The sequence below is a fragment of the Lasioglossum baleicum genome, chromosome 15 (assembly GCF_051020765.1).
Source record: "Lasioglossum baleicum chromosome 15, iyLasBale1, whole genome shotgun sequence".
Lineage (NCBI taxonomy): Eukaryota > Metazoa > Arthropoda > Insecta > Hymenoptera > Halictidae > Lasioglossum > Lasioglossum baleicum.
In genome coordinates, this window is record NC_134943.1 from 2,572,957 (window position 1) to 2,585,353 (window position 12,397).

Below are 12,397 nucleotides of genomic sequence, written 5' to 3' on the forward strand. Positions count from 1 at the left end.
TTTTGAGACGTTTTGAGTGTAAATATTTTTTGTTTAATTGCTATTGGTCGCAATTGCGTAGGCAAAAGGTCATGATTTTTAAATTCTTTATCTACGCGCCTGTAATTAAAGTTTGTGAAACATGTATTTTATAAATCTAAGTAAGTTATATACATGTACAAAGTCTCATTGAAATCGGATGACACATAAAAAAGCTATGGGTATTGTAAGATATAAAAATCTTTGAATTTTTAGGGTTTGTGATTCATTTAAATCGCAGATTTTTACAATTTTTAGATTGTGAAAGTTGAATTAAAATGTGTACAAATGTACAACTTTGGACAACTTTATGCCACCTTTCGGGTAGTTTCACTATCCCACTCCTGACAAAGTTTGCAGATTTTTGAGCGAAAAACTCCGCCGTGCGAAACAAACGAGGAAACTTTCTGGCCATCGTAATAATATAACAAATTCATTGAGCATTTTTAGAACTTGTTTGCTCACAGCTGCGCTCTTCCCCAGTCTACTAACTAGTTCCTATTTTGGCAAACACTTTTACCAATTTATGGTAGCTTTCGAAATCGTTACGTAATTATTGCTTTTGAAATCTGCGTTTTCTAATTGAGTAGCACTTAGTAATTATAACTTTCGAAGTCGTTTCATAATTATTTTACACTAATTCGAATTGATCGATAATTCGATTTGATCATTGTAGTTTTCGATATTGTTTCATGATTGGTTTGAAAAGCTACGTTTTCTAATTTCGTAGAACTTGGTAATTGTAGTTGCAAAATCGTTTCATAATTATTTAAAACCAATTCTAATTGAGTGAAACTCGATCATTGCAGCTTGTAGAATGGTTTCATAATTATTGGTTTGGAAAGCTAGTCTAATATAATGGAGTAAATCGGGGTACATGTGAAAAGAAAGATTAGGGTTGACGCGTATCGATACCGCTCGCACAGCTATCCATCAACGCAAAAGCTCGAAAATGTTTAGATCAAAGGAGATCAATTACTTACGCTTTGCTTTCGGTAAATTTGTATTCGATGTAACTTGTTCATATATTCATGATGTAGCACGTCACGTTCCATAGACGTCAAAGCATTCATGGGGTTTCCGAAATTTCATTGAATTTCTGGAGTCGGGAACGAATAGTTGAATGTGGAATGCTTGCGTGGAAGCGATATTGTTTTTGGCACATTATTCGGAAAGCAGAAATGGGAAACCGAGCATTTGTTACTTGCGGCTGAACGTAACATTTGTGAAACCTGTAATTTCAACTGTACGCACGTCTGGCTATGTATATTAGTGCAGAGGTGGAAAGGGATCACGTACAGAACGCATATTACACAACTACACGGTTAATATATCAGAGCATTCCTTCCCGAGCAATATGGTTCTTTTGTGTCTGTGTGTGATAAAGTTTGGTGATGCACAAACTATACGTTCCGCCTAAACATTGCTTTGCAACGCAAGTAAAAGTTGATTGCTTTTGAACTTCAACAATATATCATCAAAAATTGTCTGATTTATATAAAAATGTTCTACAAATCTTTTTAGGCTTGAATTTCCAAGATTGCAAAAGTAATACCACTCTACTTTTCACAAACGTAACATATTGAAGTTATAGACAATTCAAAACTCATTTCAAATTTTACATTTTGCAATCACTGAAATTAGAACGACGTTTTCGTAAAAAATTATTGTGATCATTTGTCTCTTTTCTCTCTGTGCTCGCTGAATGTCGTTAAGTGGACGGATTACTAATAATTCATGTCGGTGGTAAAATGTTTGAATAAAATGCCATGCGATCCGGACCTGAAAATATCAAAATGCTACTCCATACAGAAAAAGGTTCCACGAAAATGTATTTAGCGAATGCTTACATATTCTCTTTTACGTGATTTTTCATTGTGCAACTAACTGTGGTTTAATAGTTGTGGGTTACTATCGTCGAAGTTCTACATGTATCCCATTCTACTTGCACACAATGGCACTCAAGAGTGCGTTGCGAAATGCAGAACAATCCCTCGTTTATGCACCCTTGAGGGTCATGTAGATTTAGGCATTAGTTTGTAAGAATCTCCATAATATCTCTTAGGTTATGCACGGTATGATACAGATGCAAATATTAATTTACAAATCAAGTTTTCGTCCTCGGAACGTCATCCCAGTTAGACGGTGTCCTGATGTAATGACATGATTTTTCAATTTTTGCACCGGTTTTTCATTTACCATAACTAATCAGCGGATCATTATATAAATTAAATTATTACGACAAGTAAAATTTAAATAAAAATGAGTTGACAAAAGCACAAAATTCGCAATTTTTATAATCCATAGTATGCTGCATGAATAAATGCTTCAGCAATATTTCCGTCGAAATTAACATATTAGTACTCGTTATTTCTTCTGTTTTCACTGCCTCACGCGTTTACTCGTTTCTGCAATAAATGCATTAAATCTGCAGTCTAATCGCAAAAGCAATCTTTAAAATTTATTGTTGCATGAATAATAATGGAGTAAATGGTTCAGCAATATGTCAGGGAGAATAAGGGAAATAATATGCCAAGAACTGTCAAAGAGACGTTGCTATGCGTTCCCCGAGCAGACTGACTTGACTGTTGCGATCCAAAAGTTGTATCTTGGAATAACTTCGATCTGAAATAAGTTTTCTACGGGGACGGATCAATTTTGGAAACTTTCCGAAGAATAATGCAGAACAAGTGAGAGGAAGAATGCAATAGAACGAGAGGATCGACAGTTCCCCACACGGTTGAAGAATATGAAACTAAAATATCAAGCTATGTGCCTGCTAACTCATGTTGTAGTCTATTGGAAAATATTTCAACGTTCGCAGCAGGTTACAAAGGAAAGCTATCGATAAATTGTTCATTTTCCGCAGAGTAACAATCTCGTCAACTTCCACTCCCGTGAAATAATCAAAGGCAATTCAGTCACCTATTTCCGTCAATATTTTAATGAAAAACTTTATAATAGAGAAAGATGCTCTTTTTCAAGATTATTTAATTGAAAAAATTGTTTCACTTACGCGCGATAAACCGAGTCTCTCAAACGCATGTTTCCGACGTATTAGAACCAGGCGATTAACGAAATGTCATTCACTGTTTGCGAACAAAGCTCCGCGATATTACATTTTCGACACTAATCGAAAAATTGTCCGGGAATATGGAGTTCGCTTTTTGCAGATACATTTTCCGAAATTATACGAGCAATTCAACGCAAAAAGCTCGTACACGCATCCGATATAAAATTGTTTAAAACGAGTCGGTCGAATGATATTAATATCGCACTGCATACGTCCGACTTTCAGATCGAAACTTTCATTACGGACCGTAGTAATACGAATTTTTGTTCATTAATCGAACCATGAACACGCGCATTAATACAACGTCACATAGAAATGGCCACCTTTTTACTGAAATACTTATTTTCAATTATTCCTTTACAAATAACAAATACCGTTCCACTTTGTGTTTACTTTACACAACATTACCGAACAGTGTTTTAGAAACAGCGATTGGGTCGATATAAATCTTTATCAAATGAAAAGTATTAGAATTTTTTAACTGGCTCGGACCAGTTGACACTGGATAACTAATCTTCCATAAAAATGCCGATTGGAGCATTTAAATCATGCGGTATCAGTTGATGCATCGAATGGTTCAATGACTAAATTCAATAAAAAATAAAACCGTTTCATTGGGTGTATCCTGCTTCTTTGAAAGGTAAAATGTTTTCTGTTGTTAAATAAAAAGGGACCAATTATACATATTTGCGATTTTATTTGGCGTCATAATTTCCACGCATTGTACTTTAATTATCTGAAGTTAATTGAACGAATAACTCTTCCAGTCCATTGTGTCATAGTATCCATATTGTGCACGATAATTATGACAACATTTTTGTCTCACTTTTACTTGTCACTTTATCTTTGCGAGTGTTCATAAAATTTTAATATTTTCTTTCTCACAAACAGAGTGTTAAAATAGGTCCGAGTGCAGAGAGGGTTAAAAATTTTCTAAAGTCGAAACAATTCATTGAATAATCCAAAAACATATAAAATAAATATATTAATTAATTTCGCAGTAGTAAGGACTTAAAATAATAAAGTTGACAGTTTTAGTGTATAACACGCAGCACAGGCTGGCCAGTATCGACTGAATACCACGTTTTCCTTGTAAAACCAATAAATGTCCTAATAGTCGGGGAAAGAGGCGCGCCAGAAATTTCGTGCACTTGTGTTTTCCGGAATCAACCGTTTCATGGAGGAAGGACCAGCTTAAAGATAACCTCGAGCATACACGAACACCAAATGGAAGTAAGGTCGGTTTAGGAACGATAATTGGCGCGAAGGCGAACGTCCCATCCCTTTCCGTCGCGCCTCCCGACAGAATTTCGTAGACTAGGGACGAAATTTGATTTGCAAATTCAGTTGAATCCCCTTCGCCTCCTCGATTCCTAGTCATCCCTTCTTTCACGGTGGTAACCGCGCAGGATATACGCACGCTCCGTGATGTTGTCCTGCAGGACGCCCTCTGGGCCCCGTGGGAGACGAGGCCGAGAAAAGACGCGTCGCATGAATTTTAATTTCACTTCGCCTCGTCGCCAAGCGCGATGCACTTGGGACAACGTAACGAGCAGCTAAAGTTTTTTGAGGAAAAATTAAAAGTTTCGCCCACGTTCATCGTGTCCACCCTCAACCCCATCCTCCCCACCTCTACCCCCCCCTCTCCAGGTTTCTTTACCCACCTTTCCTTCGGCTGACAAGCTGCACTCGTGAGCCAGAAACGTACTTCGCCACGACCGAAACCGTGCCGTACCGTAACGTCTAGTAAAGTAATTAAGCTGGCCGAGTTGTTGAGACCGAGTAACTTCAGATGGAAGTTGATTTATTTTCTCTGTGTGTTGGGATGTATTCGTTGTCCGATCGCGAACGCGACGTCTCCTTCGAAACGATGTCGTCAATGACGCTGATTCCGTTAATGGCGGGATTGAATCTGCCGCTGTTCAACTTTAAGAAACTCGTGTAATGGTCGCGATGGATCCTGATAATGTTTCGTTACGTACTGTTCCATTACGATGCTGGCGGTTTATGAAAATGTTGAAAGTTTGTGTATAACATTTAGACAACTTCGAAATATTCCTATGTAACTCAACATTGCAATTAAATTTCTTGACACGCTCCGTAGCTTTAAATTGTCTCTCGACTGTGGATCTTTGCGCAAAATAAATATTTTCAATTGCAATGAACGGGATTGAAATAGAAATTTCCTTTCTTAATCATATTAATGGGTTGGAATTAATATAACAGTATTTTTTCAAGCACTCCTAATGTGTTTACTATTTTGTGTTTCACCTATATATTCACTTTTGTCATAAATACATTACATTCGTAGTCTATACAACTATATTTTTTCCTATGGTGATAGAAGCGATATCGATAGAATATGATATGTTTGCATCATCTGAAACAAACGAGGACTATATAAAAATTTCTTTCATTTTTCAATAATGTTCATGAGCTGCAACTAACACATTAATGTTCTTCAATTGTTTAAATCTGTCTACTGTTTTAAATTGCAACTACTCGCCTGTATCATAAATGCATAAAATCCGCAATCTAGTAATAACGTTCAAAACAGAATAAAAACACGGCCAAATCACCTCAAAGCATAGAATGTTAGACGGATAAGTGTTATTCGTAGCAAACTAGTGGAGTTAATCGTTGGCGAGGCCACTAATTCAGAAAGGTAGAGCTGCAACGATCTGGCAAATTACACAGCCTGGTTAAAGAAGAAAAAGCTTGTACTCGTTAACAAAGAAGGAATTGCTATCCTCCATCGGAACGCTTGACCACATGCAGAAGTTGTAACTCGAGAAAGCTTTTGATGTTGAGTCGACGCAATTCGCCAGCATCCAACAGAAGACAGAAGTGCGGACGCGCGCGTGTGCGCCTCGCGGGGGGTGGACGGATTTGCAAGCCAGATTGAAATTTTGAAATTTAAATCTTCCCGAGACTTGAGCTTAAAAAGTCCGGAGCCCCTCCCCTCCCCCTTCGAACGGACAAATGTATGTATATCAATACAAGAAAAGCCTTGCTAATTGTCGAGCGATTTCGCCCTGGGCCAGACAATTCCGAGATCAAGTGATCTTTTTGAGCGGTGGACTTGTTTCGTATTCTTTTGTGTACTATCGAATTCTGGAACCGTTAGAACTTTAACATGCCTCTGGTATGTTGATAAACCGTTACCGTATTCATAAAGAAATTATGCTCGTGACGGTCGTCGACGGCCACAACATTGCTTTGAACAAAATGTTTACAGCATCGGCGCATAATGGTGCGTGAATATTTGCGATTGCAAATGATCACAGCTAAGCGATCAAAGTTTCACGTGCACCCCGGCGGAAATAATAGATAGAATATTTTATAAACAATATTTTCTGCTCCAAGTCTTCAAGGAAGCAGTTCTACATATTGAATTATTGATCTGTATTCTCTTCTGTTTTATACTTTAAAATTGTTGATTGTATAGCTTCAGAATTTTCAATGTAAATCTCTAAATAGTATCTTGAATCTTCATAATAATAAATCGTGTTATTTATCAGTGACATTTACTTTGCTATCAGGTCCTTCAATTCAATTTTTCAATTTTTCAATTTTTACTTGTATTAGTATCAAAATTTTGAGGAGATCCAAAAAAGATTTGTCATTGTCCTACTAATTGGCATTTGAATTTTTCTTGTCAATCGGTGTGTGGTTGCTGCACTGTCCTACTAAATTTTGATTACAAACTTCCTCTAACCTAAATTTACGATTTATACAGTAATGAAATCTGTATGATTATACAGGGTGTCTCGACTAAAGGAGGCCACCTAATTATCTTCTTCATTTTTGATTACCGATTTGTGTAGAAATCAGAGTATAAACGCGAATGTGTTAGTTTCTTGGAAAAGGTTCTGTAACATATGAAACCACTTTTCCCTGACGATATTCCGTCGATCTCATTCCCAACGTTGACGAACCGCGGCATTTTCTCTTGATTCGTCGTTTTCCCCAAACTCGTACATATCTTTCCCTGTGTATTCGCCGGGTTGTGAAGCAACTCGTTACTTTACTTTGTTCTTTGAATTGGATAGTTTGCCATTAGCAATCATAACAACGTCCTTTGGTCCATACCTCGAGACTGATGGAGACGACGGAGAGGGTGCCAAGCAAGGAGTTGGGGTGAGTTTGTTTATTCAAGATTCCGCGTTACCCTCTTCGCGCTACTGACGGAGGTTAGCCTTGTTTTCCGCCCACGTAGTCCGTGTTAATTTCCATTTTTATTGCAAAGTCAATTGCATCCCCTCTCCGTGGGCCCAACGTTCTCCATTTAACCAGCCTATTCTATATTAACCTTGCATGTATTTCCGATTTACTACCACCTACCGTTACGGATACAATAATAACTGGCACAGTGAGTCGCTGTACTTTCTTGTCACAGGCACATCGGGTTCCGAATAAAACTTACCTGAAACATAAAGAAATTACGTCGTTAGCACTTTTGAACAGAGTGTTATGTCAATTAACATTGGAGCATATAAAACCCGAACATTCTGGAATTTATGCTATTTTAATGTTTTCGCATTCTAAAAAGTTTATTTTATTTTAGAATTTCTTAATGAATTGTTTGATAGGTGGTATCAATTTCATTCGTCAATCAACAAGTTGTCTTGAATAATATAATATAATGTAATGTTTTAAAATTGCTTGGGAATTATCTTAAAGATCGACTGAAACCTCAAATCTCATTTACTATTCATTTACATAAGTAAAATACAAGTAGATATTCAGTACTGATATGGTGCAATTGTTCAAATCATTCACGAAATGATTAAGAAAACAGGAAGACAGAGAAAAACCCTAATACGAATTGATTCGTTCACCTAGGTTAGCAGGTTAAGTACTCTCATTATTCATCGGATCAACCTCTTCGTGATTTCTTTCTCTTTTGAAAGAGTCAATGTAAGCTCAATGGGAAATCCATTTGCAGCAACAGAAGAGACGAAAGTGAAAATAATGGAATTCCTATAAAGCCTATTACATAATTGTGATAGTATCATTTGCAAAAGAGTATTAAATAGATAAAGAAAAGAAGATTAACATATTTTTTGACGCTGTTTCTTCGAGAAAATCGAATTTGAGAATACAGCGCATACGCGTGCATCTTATAATATGGGAATCGGCTGATGCGTCTGATCATGACCTACTCATTCTGCTTCCTGGAAATACTAGGACACGCGAACCCGACGGATCTTGAAACTCGGTTACGCATTATACTGTCAAGAAATTGGAAGTATTCAGTGAAAATTGATTCAGAAGATACTATATTCATTAATACATATGAATCTACACTGATTGCACAACATTGCCCAATTTCCATTATGAAGAATCACTCTCATAAAATCCTAAAAATTGATATTCTTCATCCTACAAGGTTTTACATCAAGGATAGTGTCTAAACAAGTGTTTCATATTCAATAAATACTAACATTCAAAGGAAAAGTGTAACATTCAAAGAATTTACCCGATAAAGAAATTAACCGAAAGTAACCGTAACCGGTTACACTGAATATTAAATTGAAGTAAAGCATTGTTCGGAACGTAATATTTAATTGCTTTAATAACAAGAGTTGTAATATGCTGAACGTATAGACACTTTCCACGTATTGGAAGTACAAAATTGCTTAGCTGACACTAAACTTGTCATCTGTGACAAGAACCTTCATAGAAAGTATTCATTATTGTAGCAATTAGACAGTAAAAAACAATCCTGAAATGTTTATGTTCAATATCAAAGCACACCAATCGTCACAAAAATATCTGACGAAGCTTTGTTTATAGAATAAACAGAGATTGAGGCATCCAATCACATTTTAAGCATTTTTCGCGTTTTGAGACCGAACAACTAACCACGTTTTCACAATCACATCAAATCGGCTGGGCAACCGATGCAAAACCGAAGAAAATTATTAATTTTCAGAGCACTTTACATGAACAGAGGCGTTAATTTGCGTACAATAGTTGCGTAAAATAGCGTTCTGAATAAACGTTGAACCGGAATCACGATACTCCGGTGAAAGAGCGCCGACGTTTAACGCTGTTTTAATGGTCCATCGTTCAAGCAAGCAGGTGTGAAGAAGATACGCCGCGAAATAATTCTAAAACCTACCCCGATCCCTGAGAAACACTTGTAAGGACTTGACGACCGATAAATTTTCGAGATGCCCGCCCTCTGCGGGCAACGGACGGAAGAGAAGGTAGGCCGTAAAAAAGGAAGTAAGAAATATCAATGCACACTGTCAGCCGGCCGTATTACTCAGAAACTGATACGGCCATCGGTGACAATCGAGCGTGAGGAACGATATTAGCAATAAAAGCGTAAATAAGTTCGAAGTACCCTTTTGCCGCTACTTTTATGCCAGCCGCGGTATCGGACTGAAATCATTCATAAAAGATGGCCGTATAACTGTACGATTCAAATGCCTCACTAACACTACCAAATCAATTTAAGAGCGGTAATACTCGCCGGAATATAAAAGTCGCTGGGAGAAAAAATGCTTTCAGAAATTTTACCACGCTGCTGTGCTAAAACTGTGAATAACGAAGCTGACTTTGTCTGAAGTGGAAAGCGGAGGTACACAATTCGTTCTAAAATGACAGAATAACATCGATTCATTATATTTATGGAATATTTGTAAAATTCGTATCAATAACTAATTGACGATCGAAAATATTCTAGAAGTAATTTTTAATATGAGAAAAGTCCTGCTATCTAGATTTTATATAATTATTCAACGAAAGAAAATTACTCTACTCAATTCTTTTACAAATAGTCTAGAATATGTAGTCGTGTGAATCACAAATAATCCACTTGTACGTAGATAATCTCACTTGTAACTATACAATGAAAGAAGATAACTATGCCAGATTTTAAATAAAAAGTCTAGAATAGCACAATAACAAGTTGTCACGTCTTCCAGAGGATAAACACGCACACACTGTATTAGTTTATGGTTAGAGAATGACAGAAAACTTATTTAAAATGTTCGAAACATTTCACGATGTGTTTATTTCACGATTTTAAATTTCGAATATTGAACTTTTCATTAAAGTTTATCGGGAGCACGTCTGGTTCGAAATTAATATTGCATTAAACTCGATTCCAACGGTTCGGAATATTTTGGAGGAAGGTTCTGCAGCATTATAAGCGGCCAAATACGGAATTCAATTGATTGGGGACATTCAGCGACAAACGCGAGATACCGTCCTTTTGATTCAGCTAGACGGAAGGTGAGGTATTCGTATTGGACATATTGAGTACTACACAGTATGGAACCGGAACCCTCCACCATGGAGGCAGAACCATAACGGAGTATAATTCAGTACAGCTCTGGTATGTATGTATAGTACGTACTCCATTCTCCGGCAATGTTACGTGCACGCTCCCTGTGTCCTACTGCAATGTCCTGCTATAATGCATTAAACCTGAGTAGAACACTATTTATATACCCTATATGGACAAAGGTATATAAAGTACCTGACCTCCGTCTCTGTTCATGTACTCGAGTTGCATGCACGACAGAGTCTCGAATCGCATTAAAGGACTGCGCCCGCCATTGCTTTTCGCAATGCAGAAAATCAAAGAGGAGCTCGTTAGCTCGAACGAGACTGGCCTGGCTCACGGAAGAATCCGTCAAATAAATTCTCTATCGTGGCACAACAATAGTACACTGGTGAAACTTTGGATTGCTAAACGATCGATATTAAATTTCATTCACCGGAGGGAGGACTATCCAGTGTCCGAGAGGCATCGAGGGCGCGATTCGACGAGCGACTTTTCACAATGGAACGTCTCCGGCGACCAGCAGCTGCACTTCATAAATCATCGGGAGTAGTATAGCCCCGGCCCTTGTACAGCGAGACGGAAACGAATTTCCGCCTATATCAGCACACGGGATTTCCTGGCCGACGAAAACCCACGGGCGGTATATTTGTTTGAAGAAACAAGCCCGGCGCGCAACGATTTATCACCTATTAACTGACAAACGAAGTGTCACTGCTCCGCCGAGAGGAATGTCCACGTAATTCGCGGAACATCGCTACACTGTCTCTACAGATGACATCTCAGATTATGTCCGAGGCAAGGGAAAAGGGATGGTCGGAGTTTCTGGTGGCGCAGCAGCTCTCCAACCCCTCGCTTTCCCGTTCCCGTCCTTCCGCCTCCAGGAAACAGGGGAGCGAGCTTCATTTATCTTGTTAGGGATCACATTGCATCCCGACAAATGCAACATCGTCGGTGGAACGCATCGCTGAATAAACTTTCGAAGTAACGCCGAATAAACGCCCGAGGGCCGAGCGGCGCGCTCGCGCGAACCGTAAGCAGCTTTTTTTCGTGAACGATGAAAACCCAACCCCGAGAGTCAACCGTGAAAATGTGGCGGAGCACGGGGAGGCGAGAGACCGCGCGATGAAAAGTGCGCGACATCCGTCACTCGGTTCAGTTTCCGGGAACAAATGGGAATTGCGTTATTTAAGAAAAAGGGGACCCGCGCAAGAATGACAGATATCCGACACTTTGAGCGAGCTGCACGCGCTCGGTTTTCCATTACGCGTGCGTGTTCCAGAAATGAACGAGAAACGAGGGAAAAAGATATCTCGTCGGGACACCGAGAAGATAACGCGCGCGTGTTTCTCGCGTTGTTACTTAAAACGTTCGAGCTGCTGCTTCGAAGCCGCTTTAAACGGCGAGGCTGCTTCCGTGGTACGCGTCGAAGCCGACAGAGGCTCGCCTCGAACGCATCTATGTATGCATAAATACATATGCATTACGCCTATCCTGTCCTTTCAATGTAAATCTTTGCTTTCACCCATGTCAATCGGGGATACGAGACGGAAATTACAAAACGCCGGTGCACGCAGCATGCCAGTCGATGGGTATTTCCACGTCGGGGAAAAATACGTTACAAATCCAACTTTAACCTCCTCGGGATTCCGGTCACGTAGCCTCGTCCAAAGATATATATCGTATATCGCCCGGCACGTCGGCCCTTCTTCACATACTCCACTTTCGAACCTCATTCCAGCCACTTCGGCCCGCCTCTCCAGCTAATGTCACACGCGTACTGAAAAGTTATACGTCCGCGCGGCCAAAGGCCAAATAGATTTTACTTATCGAGCGATTTTAATGCCCGAGCAATGTATACGGAATCGCTGCGAAAGACATATGCCTGGAAAATCCCGCGGAATAGTCACTTCTGAATTTTACCCCTTCAACGAAACTCAATGTGTTAATGCTAAATTTAAAATCTCACTGAGAATCACTAGTTATATTTTTAAATATTTCATACT

General features: G+C 38.8%; 1 protein-coding gene across 12 annotated transcripts in view; it reads right to left on the minus strand.

Annotated features, from left to right (window-relative positions):
• Positions 1-12,397, minus strand: part of Bru3 (CUGBP Elav-like family member bruno 3) — an 887,603-nt gene that overhangs the window by 345,115 nt on the left and 530,091 nt on the right. The window contains exon 1 of one of the 12 annotated variants that reach the window (XM_076439406.1): positions 10,828-10,875. The exons of the other annotated variants lie outside the window; for them this stretch is intronic. Coding sequence (XP_076295521.1) covers positions 10,828-10,860 — 33 coding nt within the window. The 5' untranslated portion in view covers positions 10,861-10,875. Of the gene's footprint in view, positions 1-10,827; positions 10,876-12,397 lie in introns of those variants that run through there. 12 annotated transcript variants of the gene reach the window in all.